Source organism: Poecile atricapillus, chromosome 2, assembly GCF_030490865.1.
Source record: "Poecile atricapillus isolate bPoeAtr1 chromosome 2, bPoeAtr1.hap1, whole genome shotgun sequence".
Lineage (NCBI taxonomy): Eukaryota > Metazoa > Chordata > Aves > Passeriformes > Paridae > Poecile > Poecile atricapillus.
In genome coordinates, this window is record NC_081250.1 from 131893648 (window position 1) to 131920248 (window position 26601).

At 43.7% G+C, this 26601-nt stretch overlaps 1 protein-coding gene across 1 annotated transcript; it reads left to right on the forward strand.

The window, feature by feature from the left end:
- Window positions 1-21591: 21591 nt before the first annotated feature.
- On the forward strand, window positions 21592-23049 carry KCNS2 (potassium voltage-gated channel modifier subfamily S member 2). The gene has a single exon (XM_058833248.1). It carries the CDS (start codon window positions 21616-21618, stop codon window positions 23047-23049), a length of 1434 nt encoding a protein of 477 aa, XP_058689231.1. The 5' UTR covers window positions 21592-21615.
- Window positions 23050-26601: the final 3552 nt, after the last annotated feature.

Here is a 26601-nt window from a genome sequence, read left to right on the forward strand (position 1 = left end):
GTACAGATCAATCAGCAACCAGATTTTGGCTTTTTTGTAAGTTTTTCATCCATACACTCCTTCACATTTTCCTGCTATTTTTTCTGTATTTTATTTCTAAAACATGACCTTTACCATGAAATTCTGCTTTAGGTTTGTTAAGGCTTTTTATCAGAGAAACAGAGCCTCTAACCCAAATCTTCTGGGGGCTTGTCAGTAGTGCACAAGCAGCCCTCTGGGTCAGGGGTAGCACCCAGGAAGGTGAGTCAATGGAATATATTTTCAGAGGACCTTCCAGCTGAGGCTGGAACTTATTATGGGATGATTAGAAGGACCACAGGTGAGAAGAGGGATGGACCACAATTGTTTTGGAGAAATAAGCACGCATAAAGAGAGGGATAAGGAAATAAAAGGAGCTGGTTGCATGCAAATATGTGGCTGGTCATATTTGTTGGGTCATGCCCTGAGCCTGACAGCACAGTCTTTCTTGTCTTCCTATTTACCTCCATCTCTGTTTACCTAGGCGGGGGAGGACTCTTTTCTGCATACATGAGTGTGTATTGACATCCAAGTGCCAGCAACTTGATTTGAACCTCAAGTTACAAAGGCCCATGTGCCTGGGGTGCCAACAACCCCAGCAAGTGAGGGTGCATACAACAGTGTGTCATTGCTAGCTGTTGTCAAGCTGGACAAGGCAGCAGAAAGAAGTGGCCTGGGAGCCAAGTACCAAAGTGGCTACAAGCTTGGGCTGGGTACATGTATGTGAGATCTGAAGGAGCTGGCTGCTGGAGGCACCAGGAGATCCAGGTCAACTCTTGAAGAGAGCATGGGCTCTCAGAGTTGTGTGTGTGCAAGTCTCTGGGCATGAGGGAGCTGGAGACAAGAGGGTGCAGGGGTGAGTTTCTGGGTGGGCTTGGTGTCTGACACTGCTGGGGATCCATGGTATGCATAGGGGACTGGGGGGGACATGTGTATCTGTGAGGGATGGACACACTCCTGACCCTGGCCTACATTCTGTCTGCACATAAAGAAGAGTATTGTAAATTGAATTAATTGAATTAAATTAATTAATTGAATTTAATTGAATTTTCAATTTACTGAATAAGTAAATTGAAAAGCACCAGAGTCTGTTCCTAGGAACTGAACTCAATCACAGTAACTGCAATGTAAGAATAACCCTCGTTGTGCCCTGAGTCTGTGCCAGCAAACACTCCTAAATAGTTTGAAGGTATGCCTTGGGACGTAGCTCAAGTTAAAGTTTGCATGCAGTCATCCTTTTTCGGATGCTAAGCAAACCTAGGGCCCTTCCTCTGCCAGCTAGTTTCAGAGCCCAAGATATAGTCTGCACACATTTAATTTACTGACCAAGCTGTAGGCACAGTACCCTTCCTTGGGTACTGCACCCTTCACCTGGCCACTGAGTATGATAGTCCTGCACCAAAAACTTCTGGGTACCATGCTGCCTGAACTGTGGTCACTGGCCCTTCTCCCTAGCCAGCTCGATGCAGGATCAAACATTTGGTTTGATCCCAGGTACACTGCCCCACTCCAATAGGCGTTTGCTCATACTTTTGATCCCACTGAATCCCTCCACTGGTGCCCCTGCCCTGGAAGGTTACATTTTTTCCTATACTACATATCAGGTTTTTTTACTGGAGCTCCATAGACATCCCTGTACCCTGCTCACCTTGAAAGTCCTCTCTGCAAATCCTCTGTCTTTTAAAATCCTCTACCCAGCAAACACTTGCAGCAAGCAGCCCATTAATGGGCTGAGCTAACACTGATCAGGTTGACCACAACTGCTTTATTATTTCTTTGAGTTGAAAAGCTTGAACTCTGCCCCAAGATAAAGAGCAAGAAGAGACTAGCAGGAGAGTAAGTTGCATTTCTTGTGGAAAGACAAGATATTTTTAACTTGCATTTCTCAGGTCTGATGAAAAATGAACAAAAATGCCTAACAGTGGAGTGGAAAAGCTACAGCGCTTCTCTTCGTAATGGCTCATCAGGCTGCAGTGATGCTCATCCCCTTGTGCCTGCTTGTCCTGAAACACCTCAACTGTTTCAACATTCCCCTCAGTGTCTTCTCTGCACCACCGTGTACAGCTGTGGGGTACCAACCAGAAGTGATGGGGTGCAAGTGCTGCTCTTATCCGAAGCTGCCTTCAGAGAACAGGTTGCCACAGCCATGTTACAGGTCCTGCTGCAGTGTGGGAGGGATGTAGGCTCTGCTGGAGAGGACATCTTCATCACGTGCATCTCCCTCCTGCCTCCACCCTTCTAGATCTGCCACAATTTGTTTCTCAGAATTTTTCAATGGCAGTCTCTTTACTCCTGCTATAAATTTGAGACATCCCTAAGCAGATGGATAAAGTATTTCCTAGTAGGAGGTAGATAAGAGTCAGCATTGAACAACAACCAGCTGGCCATCATGACCCATATTTTACATTGCTGAGGGACTGGATTAATAAAAACAACAGGATGAATAAAATCAGCAGGTGAAGAGCACAGGGAAATTTACCTGCTTGTGCAAAAGGGAGCATGTCTCCCAATCAAGTGACGGTGCTTTTTCTTAGGACTAGAATGAAAGTCATTCCAGAGAGTCAACAAAGGCTAAATCTTGCCAAACAAACATGGTCACTCCTCTTTTACTGATTTACAAAACCAGCTGATGAAGAGAATGAAGAAGCAGCCTACAGCCAGTCCTGAGAAAGCCTCAGTTACAAAATTACTTGAAAAATGAATGCAAGTTGGCTGGGAAATGAGCAGTGTCACAGAGATTGAACACAGGCTTCAAGTCCATAAACAAAGAGGAACAAAAGATAAACATGAACATAAAGAGCTGATGGGAGAATATCTGGGGCATGGATTGGGTGTGGGGAGGGGAGGAAAGGAGGACTAGAAATCTGCCCTAAGTCTGTTTTTATTTAATGTCTATTATGATCTGGAAGGAAGCAATAAACACCACATTCATTCAATTTATATTTGATGTAACAACTCCTATGAGTGAGAGAGGTGTTGTGTAAACCAACGGGGACAGACACAAAACATAAAGAAACTAAGACAGGCTGGAAATAACAAAACAACAGCCAAGTGGATGGGCACAAAGCAATAGTCTGCAGGAGGAGGCTCAACCTCAAATGCAGACATGAACTGGAGAAATGTGCTTAAAGAAGGGAGGCAGAAAGTCCTAATAACAGCAGAGACCAACAAACTGATTTTGTGGAGCAGACTCATCCCAAAGGAAGCAACGGGGTAAGTATCTGGACCTATTGATTTATGAGGAATTAAGTCAATGAGACGAGTTTGGCTGTACACAGCTGAGCAAAAAGAGCAGAGTGTGCTCAGGCGTTAATGTTGAGACAATCTGCTGGAGGTGAGGAAATACTCTGGGGACAACTATATATTTTGACAGTGTAAACATCACAAAGGAGGAGAGGAACTGATTTATGGACTAAGGAGGAGCAAGGGTCAAAAACAAGCTAAAAGAAATATAGGCTGACTCATTGACAGGGTGAGCCATACTGCCCTGTGAAACAGCTACCTGAGGAGCGGTCTGACATTTCTTTCTCTGAATCCCCTAAAAGCAGATTGCGCACAAACATATGAGAAAATAGTTTCTAAGAAATAGGTTTTTTTGTCTTTGAGAGGAGAGACCGAATGGATGTAGAGGGCAATAGCAGCCTGGGCTTGTCTGCTAATGGTCTTAGCAGGTCTAGTTGTCTGCTAATTTGTCTGTTGTAAAATCCTAAGAAGTGAGCCTCTCTCTCTCCTAAGCTGCCCTCACAGTACAGCTGCCGGTGAAGGGGAAAAAAAACCCAGCACAAAGCCAGGGGATAGCTGAAGCAAAAACCAGAGAAGAGAGAGGCCAGAGAACTAAAGTGAATGATCTGTCAGCAAGGAAAAAGATTCAGATCAGGGACCTGGATACTTCACATTTTAGTGGCTGGATTATTCCACAGGTAAAAGAGAAACCTGAGCTCTCCTTTCATCAGGCTCAAGTTTAGCCCACTTCATCTAGCTGCCCAAAGACTGCCCTAACCATACAGCCTCGGAGAAGCTACCAAGGTTACCAGTCCTCCCATCCATGCATTTACTCTCTTCCCCAGGAGAAAGGAGGATGCCCAGGAATCCATAAAAACATTCAGCAGAAGAACAGGGTAGGGTGGCAGCATGGATTGTGAACTTTAAAGCTCACTGCTCAGCACAGTATGTATTGGATAGTTCTGGAGGCTGGGCTAGAAACTGATGATTAAGAAGAACTTGGCTGGTAGACATGCAGATGGCTCAGGAATTTATGCAACCTGAGGCTAAGAGGAAAGGACATGGAATTTTGAGGTGTTGTATTGGTTCCAGTGTAAGTTAATCTAGCACTAATTTCTTACAGGATCATTGTTTTAAGATGTTAAACCTCTCTCCTTTGCCAGATGAATGTCCAGAATATCCTGGAAAATCACCCTTAATTTAGATAATTCTGTTCCCCAGAGAAGTTGCTATAATGCATTATAAAATGATATCTAATGCTTTGGGCTGAAGGGGAGGAAGAAAGAAATCTATTGAAAAACATGTTTTCAAGCATAAGACACCAGGAATTGGCTTCCCAGCTGTCTGAAGAAGATAAGGACAAAAGTGATAGTGAGGAGCATTTTAATAAATCACTGGTGAGGGAAACATTAGACTTGGCAGGAAGCTGTATTTCTTCACATAGGTATTAGTCAGTGTTTTTTAAAAATCTCAAAAGGGTCTAAATAATTTTTTTAAAACAAACAAACAAAACCAATTACTCCTTACTACAGAAAGCTGTGAAGACATCTAAGCTCCAGATCCTTATGAGAAGGAAGACCTCTCACCACACAGAATCATAAAAGGTATTCAAACATCAGGTATTTCCACTTTGATTCTCCTTATCATACAGGCAGTCCATGAGTGAAGCAGCCATTTCCAACTTTAATGCCGAGTGGTTGGACAGTATCTCCAGTAGGCATGAGGCAAGTGCCAGGGTCATGATTTCTGCACCCTTTATCTGTCTCCTATGAGACAGTCCCACAGATGAACATTTCTCTCTCACCCCAGAGGACTGGGCAAGCAAAGAGGAGATTTCAACTAGCTACTGGGAAAGGTTTTTTAATGGTAAGGAAAGTGATGGAAAATCATGCAGTCATGAAAATTCTGTCACTGGCGCTTAGACGAGTATCTTACAGGAAAATATTAGGCCTAGTTGATCCTGCTTTCAGGCAGAGGAGTGGATTTAATGAACTGTCAAGGCCCTTGCTATGGTTTTCTGCTGATTTCACTACACAAAAACAATGGCATCAATATTTGAAAAATCTTACTCTGTTATTCTAGGAACGGCACCTATCATCTCACAGAGTGTGAAACAGATACTTATTTTAAAAAAAAGCATTTTATGGTCTTCTCCTCTACAGGATCATGGTGTTCTACAAACACTGACAAATTATCTTCCCAGTACTCCTGAAGTTGAGAATAAAGTATTCTTCTATGTTTACTCATGGTCATTGAGTCAAAATTCCCAAAAGAAACCACAGACTTTGGCTTCTCATTTGAGATGCTCAAGGGCAGATTTTTTTCAGCATCTAAAGCATATCTTCAAATCAAATTTCCCATAATTGTGAGTTTTCTGCATATCCCATATCAGATTCCAGTTGTCAGGGTTTCCAGAAAATCAGTTACCATCTGTGAAAAGTTGTGAGTTAAGTGACTAGCCCAGCATTACATTTGGAATGAGGTGAAGTAGAATAATAACAAAATCCATAATAGCAACAAAATCCAATACCAGGATAACACTTGGTGTCCCAAACCACAGTACAATCCTTTCCTATTTTGAAGACCTCACCCATTACCCTCCAAATTCCACAGCTTCTGCAATAAGGTAACCATGATTCATCCCACAGCAGGTCCATCCTCTGCAGTGAGGTGAAAAAAAAAGGCAAAGAAATACTAGTTTGTGGTCATGCAATTAGAAATTGGAAGATAATGTACACAATGGACCTGAATTATTGCAGTTTTAGTTCTGGCATTCCTTAGCCTTGCTTGGCAATTATTATGGTCTTTTCTGGGTTGGCTTTTTTTTTTTTTTTTTTTTTTACTGTTTGAAGTAATTTCTTAGGCTTTTACAAAGGCAAACTGGAAAGACAAATTCTTCACATGGAGCCAGCTGCTCCACAGCTGGGTAAACAGCAGAGCTGGAACTTTCATAGCCTCATCACAGTTCAGAGGGTGAGAGGAGAGACACAGGCAGAACTGCTAATACTGATACTCTGTCATCCTGAGATGGTGCTAGCACTTACAGATCCTCAGACATGACTCCTGCATTCCACAGGAAAAAAGTGACACCTCTTCTCTTGAAAAAGGCAGTCTTCAGACAAATCTCCTGCTCTTATTCCAGCTTTCATCCCTCAGGTTTGGTTCATTTTATAGGTATGCCAGCATATTGGCTATCCTCCAGATATTAAAAAAAACAATGCCATATTGTTAAAAGAGGATCTGTAGGCTACAGTTGTCCCCATAGAAGTTAGGGCCAAATAACCTATGGTGGATTTGTAACTGGATAGGAAAGATAAGTACCTTCTTCCTGGAACTGTGCATAGTTCCTGTGCTGCTTTTCTGAATCTAAAAGAAGACTAAAAGCATAGATCTCCATTCTGACCTTACACAAGTTTTATAATATACTTCCAACTACCCAAAAGAGTTAATTTCAAATAGGTAACACCAGTAAAAGCACTGTTAGACAAATATTTTTTGTCATTTAAAGATGGCTGTTTTCCCATGTTAAAAATTCACAAATGTTGTAATACACGGCTGTACATAAAGGCCCAATTCATTTCTTCTTTTTGGCAGTGTAAATCTCTTACCACAAACAAAGTCAACACAGAAGCACCAATAAAGCAATTAGATCTGAAATACCTCTGGTTGTTTAATAACTTTAGGCCTGTACATTAATGGGTCCCAGTCTTCTGGCTTTAAATATCTTGAATAACTGAAGAAGTTTTATGCATTTCCCTTCAGAAGAAAAGAGGCTAAGATTGGAAGTATTGCATTTGGGATGTAGAAGCAAGAATCACAGGATCAATCATGCAAAATAAATTATATTATTATTAGCATCATAGAAGCTGTGAAAGATGACAAGCTGAAAGGTTGTGTTTAAACATTCCAAATATGTTTGGGATATCACAAAAGCATTTCACCATCCTCACATACAAACTGATTGTTTTTTGTTATTTAGGGCTAGCTAGCCTACAAGGCAATTCAGTACACTCTAAGGCCAGAACAAAGCATTAGATGAAAAAAGGACAAGTTTTTGTCTGACTATCACTACTTTCAGTTCCAGTGACATATGTCATAAATCCATGTACCATTTGATTTTGACAGTTTTTTGCTTCTAATTACTAGTGAGACAATTCTAAGGAAGGCTTTCAGCAAAGACCAGGGCTGATGTAGCCCATGAAACAGCAACAAGAGAAGGGATCAAAATCTGATGCCACCAACCCAGTTGAGTGCTATGGCAGAAACACCAGCCCTTGAATGGGAGCTAATGAAGCACATCTAATTGGTATTTGAGTCACATCTCCACCTCTTCTTACACCCCCAACTGATATTCATGTTACATACCTCTGCACACATTTAGTTCCACATGAGTTTGTTGTTGCATTTATGGTGCTTGATCTCTAATTTATATTCACTGCTTGAGTGCTCACCAAAAGAATATTGATACCTAAGAGCCAAGGGGGTTAATATCAACTTGGGAAATTGAAATGCTCTGCCTGCCACCATAAATTCTCAGGAAAATCAGCACTAATACTTAGGATTTTTTAATTTAATCTGATGGAATGGTTGAGGCTGGTGGGTACCTCTGGGGAGCCTCCAGTCCCTCCCCTGCCCAAATTAAGGTCATGTTGCCTGTGACTGTGTTCAACAAGGTTTAGAATATCTCCACAACCTCTCTGGGCAGCCTGTGGCAACACTTGTCCACCCTTGCATTGAATATTTTCTTTTCTTATGTTTTAGTCAAATTTCCTGTGTTTCAGTTTGTTCCTGCTTTCTCTAGTCCTGTCACTGAGCACCACTGAGTCTGGCTCCATCTTTTATCCATCTCTTTACCAAGTGGCTGTTTTATGCACAATACTGAGATCCCCTAGAGCCTTCTCTTTTCCAGGCTGAACAGCCCAGGTTCTCACAACTTCTCATATGCCAGATGTTCCAGTTCTCTAAGCATCTCAGTGGCCCTTCACTGGACTCACCTTGCACTGGGAAGCCCAGACCTAGCAGACTGCACTTCTTTGGAAGTCAGAGGATTCTTGTTCTGCATCTATATGTACAGAAAATCAGAAATTTCCACTCTGGGAAATAATTTGCCACTTCTATGTGTTTATTCTTTAACTCTTTCACAGGTAGAGAGTTGGAAGATTTTCTGGAAAATACCTGAGGAGATATATTCCCTTGGAAAAGAGAAAGCCAAAGACACATACCTGCACTGAAGGTAGGTGTGCCAGCTGCTCCTAGCTATTCTGAAGTTAGCTTTCACATGCAGCCACAGCTGTGTGATCACAGTGGCACACGTTTCAGTAGAGAACATCAATTCAAGGACAGTTTTGGGAGCATCCATACATTGCCAACTTACGGTGAAGTCCAGCCTGGCCTGTCTCATACTGTCATTATCCATGAGAACCAGGGAACAGCTGGTGTGAGACTGCCTCTCTGCACTTCCATGTTAATTGGGCTATGTAAGCAGCTCCCCAGTGTCTCCTTTCTCCTTGGGATAACCTATGTTCTTGGGCCAGCCTCCAGGAAATCCCTGTGTCCTGCACAGAGAAACCTCACCACTGCTGTCCCTCCATCTTTGCCAGGTTGTGTCTCTGATACAAATCCACCCAGGTTAACAAATTGTTTTATTTAGTGGTACTGGGTCTGTAGATCAGAGTTTTCCTGGCTTAGTTGTTTGGCTATATTGCAACAAGACTACCTATCTAGGGAGTGTTTCTGTTACTAAAGGCATCACTGAGGAATGTTTAATTCTCAGCAGAACTTCAGTTCTTGTTCTACACAATCCAGATGATATAAATAAATAAACCATGAAATGTTCAGGGAAGGCAAATCACCAGTCCATCAAAATACCTGATAAATTAGTTCAACAGACTGGACTGCAGACATGTTCAATGATTCATCATCACAAAGAGTAAATAAATTCCGATTAAGCAAAACTTGATTGAATCATGCTGAAGTTTGGCACTTAACAAAATAGATCAGTCTGAAGTCTTACTTTAGGAACACATAATCTCTTAAGATTTATGAGTGTTATTGCTGACCACATATGTTTCTATGTTCCTGTTTGCTATGTTGAGAAATGGATACTCTGAGTGTACAAAGGTTTGCCTGCTATTACATGTTTTAATCTCCAAGAAAGTCTTCTCCTTATTCCCCTTTTTGGGGTACAGAATAAACTTTTGCAATTGTAAACTTCCTGATTTCCTTCTCTGCCCCAGTAAAATTTCCAATTTCTTCCAGGTTGTTTTTGATTCCATCTGACCATTCAATTCGTTTTGCTAAAATGAATGTTGTGATGTAGCCAAAATGCAAAAGCTGAACTAAGGCACTTTGTTTCAGCTATTGGAAAGAATTCTCAGCTTTTTTAATTCAGTGGCACTATCTTCACACACTGATCATTGTATTAATCTGCTGGTAGCTATAGATTAGGAATAACACATGGCTATGGATATCTATTAAGCAACAAATCGAGGGAAGAAATAACCTACACACTTTTTAGCAATAATCATGTTTTTTTAATGTTTATAGTATGACAGTATCCAGAGGTCACAGTCAGGGTGGAGATCCAGATATGCTGACTGCTGTGAGGATGGGAAGGTAAAGTCCTTCACAAAGCAAATTGAAAAATTATAACCACTTGAATGTCTGATGTCAAGTTCTCCTCTGTCGTAATACTGTAAAGCCCTCAAATGTCTCTTTGCATTTGAGAATCTCTTTGTGCTATAAATATTAGCTGGGGATAGAGTTGGTATTATTAGCCTTATTATACTAAGAGGTACAATATACAGAACAAGCTCCTGACTAACAGTGGTGAGAACTCTGCGTTTGGCCCTGGATGGCAATCATACTTTCCAGAATACTTGAAACAACAAATGGTGATTTTCCAGCCAATACCATGCATTGTGGGTCAACACTGTCAAAAGTTGATATTTATAATCTGAGTGTTATCACACAATCAACAAAGTCTCATGTCCTTATCCAAGCAACTGTGTGTATTTTCACATGGAAATACTGATCTTCATCCTTGCCCTCCATCCAGGTTTTACTAAGGGAAGTAACACTGTGTTTGGAGTGCCAACATCCCAAGAGATCTCAATTAGAAGTAGAATATGACTGAATTTTAAGTATGTTCAGTACAAGTCAAAGTATGCTCTACATAAATAGTTTCTACTGCTACAGAAAAAATGAACAAAAAATCCCCAAACCAACAAAACAAACCACAGCAAGATTAATTTGTAGAAAAGTCCTGTTCTAAATTCTGGTGGTTATCATATAAGCAGTGCCTACACACACACATATATGTGGATGCAAACACAAAAATATTACTTTTTCATGTTATGCATGGACTCTGAAATAAGCTTGTTCATTGTTTTCTGTGAATTACAAAATCAATATTCACTGAAGCAAACTGCCCTTGGTGATGCCTATGCTCCAGCCCATCTGTAGGTCAGAGAAGAATGCTTTACAAGACAGCTTCTCTTGTCTGCTGGGCCTTGTTCAGACAGATGTTCTCTGACTACTGGTGTGGTCTCTGTGGTGCTAAGTTTAAATTTTAAACCCCCTTAAATGAACCCAAACAATACTGCAAAGGGAGAGCCTGCTTGCATTTCCCCCACTACACCTGGGAAAAGACTGGCTGAAGTACATCTCGTCATTGTTTTGTCTTAGGAATTGAAGAAAAACAATCTGCAAAGCACAAATCCATGTCAAGCACTTGCCAGAAAATATTTGCTCAAGATGACTGATAAAAAGTGTCATTTGATGGGGCTACCAGGAAATGAGAATGGGAGAACAAGGGACAGTGAAGGAGACCAGAAGGAAAGAAAAACCTGTGTACCAGTGGCAAAAGCAGTGCTGCCTCTCAAGCAGCTCTTATATCCAGGCACAGCAGCAATACATCTGCTCTACTTGTGGCAGATTGTGTGAGTCACAAATAAGATTTCACAGCCAGCAACAAACTTGTGAGCCATAAAACCCACTCCCTTCAATTACAGTGATCACCTCCCAGGGATATTGTAAGACTTGATCAACTGATATTTACGGAGTGCTTTGAGATCCTGAGATAAAAGTCACTGTAAAAGGCTACAGATTTTTTCATAATGTTCATAGACCACCTGCTCAGACCAGAAGCATTCACTTTTAACATCGCTTGAGCCAGCTACCAATCTGATATCTCCACAGGAATTTCCTAAAACAGATGTGGCTGTCACATTTAATCTCTCTTTTACTAGGAACTCTAAAAAAAGAAACTCCTGGAAAAGGAAATAAAACAAACTGCATTAAAACTGATGGTGAGAAGAAGCCCCATAATTCTGTTCCCACAGCTCATGGATTCTCCATCTGTACCTTTCAGAAAGCTGCCACAGTGACTAACTCTGTGAGCTTCACAAATTAGACCTGACCTAGATTCAGTGAAGTCTTTGATCTGCAGCTGGTTAGTGTAATATTCTGACTGCAGTGAATTTCAGAATTGTTCCACAAAGCAGCAGCTTCAAAAGAAAAACAAATAAAACAAAATTCAGGTTTTGCTCACAACATGCTGGCCCTTACTTGACTGTAGACCAAATGAATCAATCAGCAAACCAAATGGTGAAGTTTAAACTACTGCTGTTTTCTCATAATTCCATAGTATATGCTCTTGAAAAAAATTACTTTATTATTTCCTCTCACTCTTTATTATAGCAATAACAAACTCCAGGAGAGTGAAGAAAAGCATGACTCTGAAAACCAGAGGGGGTTATAATTAAGCATATTGTTAAGTGCTTTCTTGAATAGAGGTTAAAAAATATGAAGTTAAAATCATGTTAGCTAAGGATAAAACAGTTCAGAGGCTTTTTTTATAAAGTGATCTGAACCATATGAAACTCTTCAGAGCATGGATCTGGACTGGCATCCCTTCAGAATAAGGTTTCCCATGATGTTTTGGACTTTCTGCATTGTGTATAGAAACTGAGCACAGATGTCCCAACATGTTTCAGAAATTTTAAAACCTTTTGTTCCACGATAGCAATGGGAACAGTGGGAAACATTAATTAGAGTCTTATTTAGTGATCCTTTTTTTTTTTTTTTTTCTTAAATTGGCTTGTTCTTGCTTTAAATACGATCCAAAAATATAGTGAATCAAATCCAAAGGAAATAGTTTCTTTATCCTTCATCCAATAGCGAGAGTCTTTATAACCAGAATCTTTTTGGTAGTATATAAGAATGTACATAGTCTCGATCAGATACTTAGATAGGCAAGTCTGACCTTTAGGATGAATTACAGACCAAACTGCTTCTGAGATACAGTTCAAACAAGGTACTGCCATGGCAAAGTTACAGTGAATGACTCAGAAACAGACTGTTATTGAAAATAATTTGTTAGTATTTCTAAAGAGGTGAAGGGCACCCATTCTAAAAAAGTTTTTAAATTCCTTTTGCTATGTAGGGAGTTATTAAAGAATATGTGGTTAAAGCAGATTGTTTTTCACTAAGCAGAATTTTAAAAACCCAAAGCACTCTCTCAATCACAGTAGGTCTTGGTGCAGCACAAATCTTTCTCTTTGTGCTGTTACAAAAAAAGAAAGAAAAAAAAAAGGTTGGGGGGGGAGAAAAAGAAAAACTGCTTCTGGAGGTGATAACAGCACAGAAAAATATTGTGTTGGAAGCGTGTGATGGCCATATATCTCCCAGAGAGTGTGCTACAAACATTCCAAGGAGAGATTGATTTACCTTTATCTCAGCTGGCAAACTCTGCACTTGGTGGTTTATGAGGCAGTGGTGAATGGTTAACACAAACTGAGAGAAATTATCCACAGAACCTGTTTTGGGAAGCTTCAGGAAGCTGGTAAAGTGTGATGTGTTTTCACTCCTTTTTGGTGATGCTAGGCTGCACATAAAAGGATATACCTGTACTGCCACTTTGGGACCATTCCTTTTCAGACCCATGCTGCTGTTTCTTTAGCCACTGAGGACCCTTAAGTTTCATTGCACTCAGGCTGACTTCAGAGGCAAACTTTGCTTTTCTCTTGGTGAAGCAACCAGCGTGAATAGAGTGGATACTGAAGAACTGTGAACACCAGAGCCCTCAGGGCAACAGCTAAATCCTTCACAAGTAGCACAAAGATAAAACAAAGGATCTGATGTTGGGTGGCTTCTTAAAAAACAGACAATGCTAATATTTCATATCTAAGAAGCTGAGACTTATTTTTAGAAGCCAGGAAACAGTAGCTTCAGAATCTGTGCTGAGTTGGACAAATATTGGGATGCAGAAGGCTGGAGCCCCTGATGGTCCTTTGTGGTCAGAGCCAGGTCTTAATTATTAAGTCAACTCCCCAAAATCTTTCCAGTTAAATCTCTATGGCCTCATCTAAAGATCCAGTAAAGCTTCCTCTCAAGCTAGAAAATGGCTACAGAGACCAGATATTGTATCACCAAACTATTGTGTCATTTCTTGGACAGTCAGGGAGGGATGGCAGTGGCAACTCACGCATGGAAAGCAAATAGTGCATCTTCTGCCCTCTCCCTCTAGAAACAGCCTTTGGGAGGTGCAGAGAATGCTGCCTTCCATTTCCTTTGCTTCTTTGTTTTATCTCACCATCTAGCTGGGCATTAAGGTTTTCAGTTGAAAAATATATTTGGAGAGATAAAGAGTAAGATTCTCTTACTCCCCTCTAATTTTTTTAACGTTAGTAAAGATGCTTATGATTCCAAGCTCTACCTGGCCCACTGCAGACTGGCCTCACACTCTGTGGATGTGCTGGCCATGAAATGATCAGCCCATCATTGCCAACATCCCTAGTAATGAGGCTGGACAACAACAGGCAAGGGCTGTGTGGCAGGTGTCATGCCTGAGTATGTGCTGTATGGGGTGACTATATGGATGAAGATTTGGACACCCAGCAGAAACTCATCCAAGGAGTCAGGATGGAGAGTCAATGCATTAAGAATTTGTGTTTGGCAGCAGGAGCAGTCTTTTCTGGCTGTTACCAACACAATATCAATGTTGTTTCTATTTATTTGAAAAATACGGGATTAACTAAGAATCTCCCAGCACCAAATTCCCCCAAAAACATCAGGAAGAAGAAAGGAGTTAACAATGATCCACATGTAAGGCCCTGGTAACAACATTGGAGCTGGCCCAGCATTGCAGCACTGAACAGCCTGGCCTGGAGGTTATTAACCTGTGTAAAGTATGGCATGGTCCTTTGCTGCTCCTGACAGCAAGAGCAGCCTGTCAGGCTGGGTCACCCAGCTTGAGAGGCTACTCTTGCCCTTCTGCATGCCAGTTTCATAATCAAAATTAGCTTTCCTCCAAGTCTGAAATAGCAGAAAGCTAGGAGGGGCTTTCTCATAATCATACTTACTTTGAATACTATGTTTCCAAGTAGGAACTTGGATAAGTTCCAAATAAGTAAGTTCAAAATACAAGCAAAATAACTTTCAAATGCTCCATGTCATCTGACTGACATAACAGAATTAGGCTTTTTAGCCACATTTTAGAATTAATAGCCATAACCTACATCCAGACAAGATCTTTCTCCCCACCTCCATTCAGACAAATATGAAAGAGGCCATGCCCATTGCTGTCTGCAACATTGCACTGTGTTTGGTCATCATTACATCCAAAAATGTAGCTCTAAAACCCCCTTTTTCCCACTGCTCGTTGCTACTGGCAATGCTTGATGCTGCAGCTCAGCTGGAGTCTAGGGGGCTGTAGGTATGGCTCATTTCACCCATCTCAGACATCAGTTTTCAGTAGGGGACAGAAGGTTGAAATTCTACAGTCTAACAAAAAGAAAGTCACAGTTATCTAACAAACCGGGGTTTTTTTTCCTTGCATTCCATGATTCTGGGATGTAGTGATTTAATTAAGGAAGACAATGCTCCCCACTGGGCTTGCGAAAACAAATACTGCCACATATCCCTCAGAGTCAAGAATCAGGTGGGTCAGGCACAGCAGTGACTAAGGGGTGACAACTCACAACAAAAGGCAGAATACCACAATCATCAAATTAAAACTTCAGTGCTCATGCAATTACTGCACCACAAAAGATCAGTATTTGTCACTCTGTTGAGCTGCTGTCAAACAAAAAGAAATGTTCCTTTCATGTTCTGTACATGGTTCAGTTTTTTCAGCTGCCAGATGGTCTTTCAGTGTTCTGCTGAGTTCCGCTGTGTCACAGTGAAGGTCTGTTTTCAGATGTGGCTATCACTACCTTGTAAACTTTCAGCTTAGTAAAGTGGCTCTCCTCCCTCCCCTGTTTAATACTGCAAATGCCACAGTTTGTGCAAAGCCTTTGCCTTCTAAGAAAAGCAGGCATGTCAGTCAGGGCACTTACAGGGTGAGCAGACTCATAAACAAATGGCTCTTCTTTTCTGCCTGTGGTTATGGGGGTTTCAGAACAACTGAAAGAAGAAAAAAGCAGGGACAATCTCAGCTTTCCTTAGGCTTCCAGTTAGAAGAGGCTGGCCAGAGACTGACAGGAACCGAGCATCATGAGTGGCTACCTTGCTGACATGGGGGAGGTAAGAACAAAGTGTGTTTAGAAGGGTCCCTCTTCTGCAATATTCTCGCTCAGTCAGTGTTTCTGTCAAATTGATGCTGTATTCAGATCATCTGGGTAAATATCCAGAAAAGGATGTAGCCTTTATAAATTTGTTTAAATCCATTTTCAACTTCATTCTTACAAACTTGGCAGTGCTCTGAAACAGTGCTTTTCTAGTATTTAGTGAGGCTGATGTGCAAAGCTATTTTTACTTCTTTTAAATATATTTACTAATTGGCCACAGTCAACAATTATGACAGTAGAAATGCCAACACAGAAGGGTCTCAGCCACCTTTGGAAAGAAAACAGATCTTATCTATTGATCTTATCTAACACTCTAAAACTTCAGGATTTTCCGATCTGTCTGGAACAAAAGGAAATAGACAACAAGAATGTACATTTGAATCTGGCCCCAGGGACAGAGGGAAACCTTTCAGTAAGTATTAAGTTCAGACTGAAGTTCCATCTTCAGTGTAACAGATGGTTATATCCTCAAGTTCAGAGTGAATCCACCATATCCACTATGCATATAAAACTGCTAACTTTGGCCCCTTAACTTCCTTTAGACCCTATTCAGAATTTCATTAACACTTTAAGATTTGGTAGTTTTGGAGCAGTTCACTTCTTCCAAAGGTGGCAATACATCTCAGATGGCGTCTGCAGGACATGTGTCCCCAGCAGTGCTAGCTCACTGCAGTGGTGGTGGGGCAGCCAAAGGGACCAGGCACGGGATGGTGTCTGAGGACATGGCTTCTTAGGCAGCAGCTTCCTACACTGAGTCAGTCAGTAGGAAAGTGTCTTGGTTTGAAAAGACAGGTGTCTGCTAAGGAAGGCAGAAACTTCCCTTGAAATGGAAAGATGTAAACCACCCTCCCACCTCCAAATTATTATAATCTTGAAATCAAGGGGCTCTCAGGCAAAGATACAGAAATAGGAATAACAGTTCTTTACTAGGAAAATAAAAATGCAGTAGTACAAAACAACAACAAAAAAACCCAAACCCACTGACAGAATACAACCTGACACCCTGTTGGTCAGGGTGTTGTTAGCAGTCTGATTAAATGGTGGCTGCAGTCCTCCTGGAATGACAGATGCGCTTCTGTTAAAGCAATGATCCTGTAGAAGGATGTAGTTTTCCTCTGGAGGTCCAGTGGTGGTATAGATGGGCCCTGTTTTCCTCTGGGAATCCAGTGGAGAAAGGCTGACTGCAGTGTTCCAAGTCTCAGATTATATCCAGGTAGGAATGCTTGGCTCCTCCCCCTGGCTGGAGCATCTCCCAATGGAATGATGTGATTTTATCAGTCATGAAGTGAGACTCAATGGCCCATTAACAGAAGATCTCCCCGTGGGGTTATGAGGGATGGGTCATGGAGGAGATAAAGAACACTGCCACACCTGGGGGGATGGTAATAATTACATGGTGGTAATAATTAACAGCTGGTAATAGAATACATATTTTTGGTTACAGCTTGCATTGCAGCCCAAGACAGATGGCAACAATTTCCACTTTCCCTCAGTTCAGGTCACCACAAACCCCAAGCAGGGTGTATTGTCAAACACTGCCGTTGCCATGTCTCCCCAGGCCTGAAGGGCACCTGTACCTACTCCGTGTTTTTACACAGCACTGGCACAATATTCTCATATTCCTTAAATAATGTGGTACCACGTGTACCAACAAAACAAGTCCTGTCTCTCACAGTCTCAGTCACAAACTATAACCACCAAAGCCAAGTTTAGCTTTTAGTTTAGCTTTTGTAATATTGCTCTAGGGTAATATGAATCACTCATTCATCTCCCCACTCCAACAGGCAATTCTTTAACACTTCCTTGTGCTCCTAGCCCAGCCCCTACCTCAGCACTGGTCTTGCATTCTCTGCAGTCCAAGAAAGGTCCACAAGGCAGTGTAAACAAAGTGTTGTTTTGCACTTATTTGGTGTGTTACCAGTGCATCCCAAAATGTGCTCTTATCTGACACTTCACAAGCTTATTTTGTGCAAAAATAACATACCTGATTTCTTTTGACATATCTTCTGCCTCTGATTACATCAGTGATAGTGTGTCCACAAGCAGTTTTTTCTGCATTTACTGCTGGGAAAAGCAAAAATATTGGGTCAGTAACACTGACAGCTTATACATCCGTGGAGCAGTGTGCCCCTTGCAAAAAAATTCAGATGGATTTTGGATTACTAATTTGAGTGCTGGAAGAATTTTAGACTTATTAGCAAAATGCCTGGGCTGAGTATACTAGTCCTAATTACAGGAGCAGTTCTATAGCACCAGTGAGAGCTGTATCCTTATGCAGTTATATTGCTTTGCTGTTTAGCTCCAGTATCTCTTCCTAAACTTTGCTGTGTTTTTTACTGACAAAATGTAACTTAGAAATGTGATCAGCAATTTTTCCAAGGTACAGATAAGATCGGAGATTGATAAATGAGTAATGAGACTGCCATAACCCTTTTTTCTTAGCCAAGTGACTTAGAAGGTGAGAACAATCTATACAAGTCTGGAAATCCTCTAGGTATGTCTCCACTTAGTTTACTCCAAAGCAGCATTTAGAGAAAAAAAATATTCAATTTAAGAATAAGAAACAAAAGTAATTTATATTTTTACAAAATTGCTGAAGATGTTTCAATATGTTTAAAGCCCCCACTTGCTACCCAGGACAGAGCAGAGCTGGTGAAGACACAGACATCGCTTGAGTGCACTTCCAGCAGCAGCAGCAGCTCACTATTCCTTGTAGTGCTACTGAGGAATATGAGCTATTTTTGTTCTCCTAAGAGCATGTGGGAAATTACAATAGAGAAGTTTTGTGATTTATCCAAGCCCTGGAGAACGTGGTGGGGCATACAACTCAAAAATTTTAACGTGGTTGTTTCCCAGTCCTGTGTTCTGGCACCCTTTGCCCGAGGCATTAAAAGCCAGTATAGTTAGAGCTCCCCAGGGAGTGGCTCGCCAGCAGAGCCCTGAGAGGAGGCGGCTGTCCCAAACTAACACAACAGCTACACAGCCACTGGGAAGCAGGAGAGCTGCCTCTCTGGACATGAAGCGCTGCTGTTAGAGGGAGACGGGCAGGTCGCCACTGTATTTGCAAATCTCCTCCCTGCCAAGTGCAGTCTCTGTCTCCTGAGTGCCACTTTCCAGCAGGGGAAAAGCTGGAGGGACCGGGCTGAGAGGAGCAGCACTTTCCCTGGCCAGGAGAGCAGCCTGGTGTCCGTAATTCCGTGTGGATTCAGCGTCCCCTGGGATGTCAGTGGACACGCAGCGACGCGTGCCGGGACACAGAGCCTGATCCGGGGCAGCTGTAGGAAAGGGAGGCAGGAGGCACTCACCAGCAGGAGAGCAAAGCAAGAGCACACACCACCAAGAAAAGGCGAGCGGGGAGACCATCGATAGCATCACTGAATCATGGATCGCCTGAAACATCTCCGGGGGACTGAGGGCGCTGTGTGTCCCCGCACACCGCTGAGGGAGTGTCCCCAGAGGTGGGGAGTTGTGGCCACACAATGCACCAGCCTTGATGGGGTATGGTGGGGTGATCACTACACCCCAGGTAGGAAAGCTGAGCAGTCTCTTGGAGACCTGGCCAGTGGCATACACCAGGACTTATTTGCCCCACTCCATGTCTGCACTCAGTTTCCTGGGCTCTTAAAGGGCTGGTCTTTAATACTGGGGGTTCCTTGTAAATGGGGCTCACTTGTAGCTGGACCTTATAACCTCTCTCCCCTACCAAGGCTTTGAGGAACAAGCCGAAGGTGATGCACACGGCTGGAGTGCTCAGGGCTGGGGGAAGCAAGAGAGGATTCTTCATCCCCCCACACACCCTAACCCTACAAAGCACTGACATCAGTGTATTTCCAGGAGCCGGACTTCAGATGCGTGGGACCACGAGTGAGAGGCGGTCACGAGGCAGCTGGCAGGAGACGATGTGGGTTATCCCGGCCTCAAGCACCTGTCCCGGAGCATCTGTGCTCTACAGCCGGCCCTGCTCAGGGCGGGGTCAGGTGCGCAGGGATTGCCACGATCAGGCTTCTCCCCGAGAAACTCGGCTTCACCCCGGGCTCAGCAAACAGAGGGGAGATTTCTTCCCAGCCGCCTGCAGCGTGGGCAGGGACGCTGCCATCTCTGACCATGTAGCTGGACACTATTCCATGTGCTAGCACGAAAAGTCTACCCACCAAGAGCAGCAGCGCAAGGAGAGCAGCTCTCCCACCCGCCCTGCTCGAGGTGCCGCCGTTCACGATTATCCCTCCCGAAATGGCTGGCAGGGCTGTGTGCGGAGGTCGGGGGTTCCCAGCCGGCGACTGGGGGCGGAGAGCAGCTTCAACACGCAGCTCCGCTCCCCTCACACCAAACTGCTCTGACAAGTGCCGTCGTCTTTCTTATTGTCAGTCTCCGCAGGGACCCTGCCCAGGCGCCACAGCGAGGACCCGCCGGTGCCATGGGCGGGCGGGGTAGCGGCTCCCGCTGCCCCGGTCCCTTCCCGGCAGGGTGAGGGGGAGAGGGGCGGGGGGCGGGCGAGGCCCCTCGGCAGAGGGTCCGCGGGTGCTCGGAGCCACTGCGGCCGTGGGTGGGCGTCCCCCGTCCCCCCTCGGGAGGTTGTGCCGCTCGGAGCCGGCGTGAAGCAGAATCGCGGTGGGGAGGAAACCCGAGTTTGCGGCGCCGCTGCCGCCGGTGCGCGGGGGCAAGAGCGAGAGCGAGCGAGAGGAGGCACCTCCGGCACCCCGGCTCCGCCGGACCGCCCCTCCGTAGCCCACCCCCCAGCCCCGATTGCTGTCGGCGGGGTCGGGCCGGGGATAGGTGGGAGCGGCGGGGGCGGGCGGCAGCCGCGGGGGTCGTCGCCATGACGAGCGGGCGTGCCGCCGCCTCCCGCCGCTGAGCGGGGCGGCCGCTGTCCCTTCAGCACCGCGGGGCCCGCGGGGCCGTCCTGCCTTGCCCTGCCCTGCCCTGCCCTGCCCTGCCTGGCCCTGCCCGGCCCTGCCCTGCCCTGCCCGGCACGGCACCGGCAATCCCCCGGCACCGGCATCCCCCAGCACCGGCAGCCTCCGGCACCGGCAATCCCCCGGCACCGGCAATTCCCCGGCACCGGCAATCCCCCGGCACCGGCAATCCCCCGGCACCGGCAATCCCCCGGCACCGGCAGCCCCGGGCACCGAGGCGAGCCCTGGCGGTCCCCGCGGGCGGCGGCGATGGCGGGCGGGGGCCGGGGGCAGCAGGGCGCGCCGGCGGGGGGCCGCGGCCGCTGAGGCAGCAGGTAGGGCGGGCGCCGAGAGCCGCGGAGCCGGGCGGGGCGGGTTCCCCGCGGGTCGGAGCGGGGCTCCGGCCCCTGAGGAGCGGCGTGGGACGGGAGCCCGGGCGGCGGCGGGGGCTCCTGGTGTGGCGGGGCCGGGAGCGCCGGGAGGGAATGAAAGGTCCGCGCGGCCCCGTGGCACAAAGGCCGTGAGTAACGGGGGGTGGTGGGAGCGAGAGCCGCAGCCCAGGTGAAGGGCGAGGGGAGGGACGGGAGCCTGCAGCGGGAACAAAGGAGCCTCCCTCGAGGTCTTCAGTGGGAGGTGGGAGAAAAAGGGGAAAAGGGGAGGGAAAATGAGTGAACAGGGGGAAAAGAGAGAAAAGGGGAAAAGGGGGGAGAGGGAAAGGAGAGAAGGAAAGAGAGAAGGGAAGAAAGAGAAAGAGGAGAGAATGAGAGAGGAAGAAGAAATAAAAAGAAGAAAGAAAAGAAAGAAAGAGAGAGCATCAATAGGTGAACATGCTGTAGATTTGCTCATTCTGCCAACTTTCTGTGTAATTGTATCCTAGGTTTTCATTCCCTACCCACCTTTGGAAGGAGCTCACTATGACAGGGCAGAGTCTGAGGGCTTTGTCTGAAGCGAATTTTGAAGACAATGAGATCAGCATCAACGTTGGAGGCTTTAAGAAAAAGATGAGATCCAACACATTATTAAGGTTCCCCGAGACCAGGCTGGGCAAATTGCTGAGCTGCCACTCAAAGGAGTCGATACTGGAGCTTTGTGATGACTATGATGACACCAAGAATGAATTTTATTTTGACAGGAACCCCGAGCTCTTTCCTTATGTGCTACATTTTTATAACACTGGCAAGCTCCATGTGATGGGTGAACTCTGTGTGTTTTCTTTCAGCCAGGAGATTGAATACTGGGGAATCAATGAATTCTTTATAGACTCCTGCTGCAGTTATAGCTACCATGGGAGGAAAATGGAGCCAGACCAAGAGAAATGGGAGGAACAAAGTGACCAGGAAAGTACGACATCTTCTTTTGATGAGATTTTGGCATTCTACAATGATGCTTCTAAATTTGACAAACAGCCCTTTGGAAACATCAGGAGGCAGCTCTGGCTTGCTTTGGATAATCCTGGGTACTCAGTTTTAAGCCGGATCTTCAGTGTCCTTTCAATAGTGGTGGTGCTGGGCTCCATTGTGACCATGTGCCTGAACAGCCTCCCAGACTTTCAGATTGTTGACAGCAATGGGAACCCTGAGGAGGATCCTCGCTTTGAAATCGTGGAACATTTTGGTATTGCATGGTTCACTTTTGAACTGGTGGCAAGATTTGCAGTAGCTCCTGACTTTTTAAAATTTTTCAAGCATGCCCTGAATTTGATTGACCTAATGTCTATCCTTCCATTTTATATTACATTAATTGTCAACTTGGTGGTGGAAAGCAGTCCTACTTTAGCAAATTTAGGCAGAGTTGCACAAGTCCTGAGACTCATGAGGATCTTCCGCATACTAAAGCTTGCTAGACACTCCACAGGTCTCAGGTCTCTCGGAGCCACCCTGAAGTACAGCTACAGAGAGGTGGGGCTTCTTTTACTCTACCTCTCTGTTGGCATCTCCATTTTCTCAGTAGTGGCTTACACCATTGAGAAAGAAGAGAATGAGGGGTTAGCCACCATCCCTGCTTGTTGGTGGTGGGCTACTGTTAGCATGACCACAGTCGGCTATGGGGATGTGGTGCCAGGGAGCACTGCTGGCAAGTTGACAGCATCTGCATGCATCCTAGCTGGTATCCTAGTGGTAGTGCTTCCCATTACACTGATCTTTAATAAATTCTCCCACTTCTATAGGCGTCAGAAGCAGTTAGAGAGTGCCATGAGAAGCTGTGATTTTGGTGATGGCATGAAAGAAGTTCCATCTGTCAACTTAAGGGACTACTATGCTTATAAAGTTAAATCCCTTATGGCCAGTCTGACCAATATGAGCAGGAGTACCCCCAGTGAGTTGAGCCTGAACGATTCACTGCATTAGTGTACAAGTCTGACAGCAGTTTGCATGAGAGCTATCAAGAGCTATGTTTATAAATGTTTTCCTATTTGTCTTTTTTTTTTTTTCTAGAAGATAGTGTTGCTGACACTGCACTTTGCACTTGAGAAACTAAAGACATTTCTATTACAACGTAACAGTTTGCACATATTCATCCTGTTGCATAAGGGTACTAAATGCTGACTTTTCCATACAAATGTTACCACTTCCATGACATTAGTGCTAGTGGTATAGTGATGATCTGTTATTTTGTGCATTTTCTCATCTGAGCAGAGAAATGAATGTACCCAAGTGGAATAAAAAGTCTCAGCAGTGACATGAGTAATGAAAAAAATCACCTATCACCTATACTGGTGTCTGTACTAGTATAGGACTTCCCATGCACTTTACAACGGTTTGAAACAGCCTCCTGTGAGCCACTGATACAGGAACACTTCTACCTATATTGCTGACCAGTAATTCTGATCATCACTTGCCTGAAAACTCCGCTGAGTTTGCTTACTCTTGAGTATGTGTGTTAAAATCTGGGTGTTCTTGTTCTGAAATGTTATGTACAGTAATATTTTTCAGAATCTCTTGGGCAAAGACCTTCCTCTGTTTCCAAGATTAGCTCAAGAGTGAGCCCTCTGAAGAAGGCCACCCCTCATTTTCAGCTACATATAGCTACATATTGAATAGCTTTTGAATAGCTACATATTCAAAGTGACTGTAGGTATGGAAGCCCATATAGAGCTCTCAGGATCCCATTTCCAGAAGCGATCTGCTCACAGCTCGGTCCCAGTGCATCTGCAAATGTGTTGTATCAGTCACTCAAAATGGTTTTGAGATTTAGACACGTGAAGTTGTGGGCTTAAAACAATTAGAAGCTCCAATGAAAAACTTGGATTTGATTAATGAAGTGAAATATTCCCACATGAACAGTACAGGCAGCATTTTAGGAATTGACATTCATATACTGCAAAAAGACTAATTATAAAAATGCCATATGTGGTGCTGAGATATGGAATCTAATTTTATCAGTAAAGCTCAAAAGCAGGTGTTGATGACAGACAATTCCATTAAAATTTCTGCCAAGGAATCTCTAAGCAAAAAACCATTTTCACTCAGAAAGAAACTCTCAATTTACAGCTAAGGGAGAGTATAAGGGCCTAAGAAGAGAACAAATAAAGAGCTTAATACTTCACTATCTGTGGGTAGATCCTCCTACCTACTTCTGTGATGTAGTCAATTTAAATCCCTTCAAGGGCTGGCATGTACTTGTTTTAAAAAACCCCCAAATCAATGAGAGAACAGATTATATGTGATTTCAAGAGTAATAATGAATCTGCATAGAGTTGTTTTTTGAGTGCTCAGTCTCCTCCCTTACACAATTGTACAGAGATCAAACACCTGCAGTCAACAGGCAGAAGCCACTGCTTCCCTCTTTTTACTTCTGTGCTAGAAAACAAACTACTTGTTCAGTGGGCAGAACAGTATTTCTCTTCAGATCCTACTGCTTTTGCATCCCATTCATTAGGTACAATGTTCCAATTAATTTTTTTGTTAGTTTTACTTGTGAAGACTAGAGAGGTACAGAAATTAAATTCAAGCTACTTAGAAAAGAAATTAAAATACTAAAGCTGAAATTGTCTTGTTTGGAAGATTGTGTTTTTAAACAATGACAAAGGGTGGCTCAACTGACAAAATAAAGCAAATATGGTACAAATAGGTAATTTAGGCTACTAGAGGTTGCAGCTTGGTCTGGATCTTTTGATGCTGTACCAGCTCCCCTAAAAAGCAGAAAGCTGAGAACCCAGGATCGGGTTTGTGTTTGCCCAGTGGTCTATGACAGAACACACAGTGTGAAATAACTTACCCCCCACCCCATTTCTGCTGGGAATGAACTTTACCCAGCCTCCCCTCACATCAGTTAGTAGCTGATTTAAGCCATGAAGTGTGAGGGGAAAAGGTCATTTCCAGCCATGCCAATTTTCAGCGCAGCCTGCACAAGTTACAAGTCAATTGGCAAGCCACTGTTTGCTGTCCCTGAAATTGAAAGCACCATATACACGGTCCTGAAGGTAGACCTACATAACCTGAATTTGGTGTCCAAACTTGAAACATTTTGCTAATGATTACGCTTCTGGATAGGGCTGGTTCAATTCAATTTATGCTGACTCCCAGGCATAAATTCAATATTCCTGTCCCTGATTCATACAGCACATGTGTAAAGTGTGACACACCCACAAACAGCCACCTAACACACGGGGCAGCGTGAGGTCACACATCACACTGAAATACCAAGAAAGAAACAGGGGGAGGAAGAGATGGGCATGGGCAGCTCATGCCGTCTAGTTAGGTTACGTGCTGCAAGGGTGGCAAATTCTCTCACAGATGCAAAGGACACTGCAAACTGTGTCTGTTGGCAGGGGCTTTTGGAAAACTCCACTCCAAGCAGTGGTTTTATCTCCGTTTCATAAACAGTAGATTTACAGAGCTGAAAACCAGGGACTTTCAGAGCAGTTTATTGGTGAGACCCGTAGATTTGCCAAAGAGCCCCAAATTCCCTCAGCTGTTGCTAGTTTAACATTGCAAAGATTGGATTTAACTTTGCAACACATCATTTCAATAACCTATAGCTTATCTTATGTTCTAGATTTATTATTATTTGTAGGGCTGATGCTCTGTCATTTCTGCAGATATTGACTGGAACGTGTCCAAATTGCATTTTACTAAAGAAAATGAAATACCCAAGGAATTCCAGCTTTTATTGTACTGGTTGAAAGGAATTTTCATTATTGCATTTTTATATAAGCGCTTTTGATCAAAGACACTAAATAAATAAAGTACTGAAATTTAAGATGTTCTTATTATCATGACAATTACTTTACACAGTGCACAGGAATTCCGTTCATAAACTTAACTAACTCCATGTTAAGAGTAGTCACATTTTTTCTCCCCCCTCCTCCTGAAGACCATTCCAGAGCTGTGCTGCTCTCCAAGGCTTGCACAGCTTTTAGCACAATTTTATTAATGGATGCTTTATACCAGTAGGTTTTTTTTCTTTTGCCAACACTGTTCTTTAGCTTAAATATTTCATTTTCCTCTTAGTGTATTTATAGGCAGCAACCATATGGCCTTACATACGTATTTTCACAGCTTTATACCTCTCAAGCTTCCTTTTAGTTTTCTTTTTGCAAGTTCTGTTCCTCTGACCACGCTAGAGGATACAGTCCCTTTTTTTTGCATTACTTCTACTTAGAGTTATTATGTTTGAGCATTGGGCAGTATTGTATAGCAGCTTTGATATTTGCTTATGACTAACAGAATTTTTCACTGAGCAGAATAACAATTTAATGATTTAAGTAATGTCACTGTCTTAGCTGCCCCAAAATATCTAGGTAAGGAAGAATATGGCACACCTTTCCTGCCATTTTATGAAGCAATGTCTAGTCTAGGGATCAGTGCACTAAGTGCTGAGAAAATTTATCTCTCATTAAATAAAAGCTACAGGAAAATGTTTACATTACACGTTGAAGAAAAAAATGCAATCTCTCC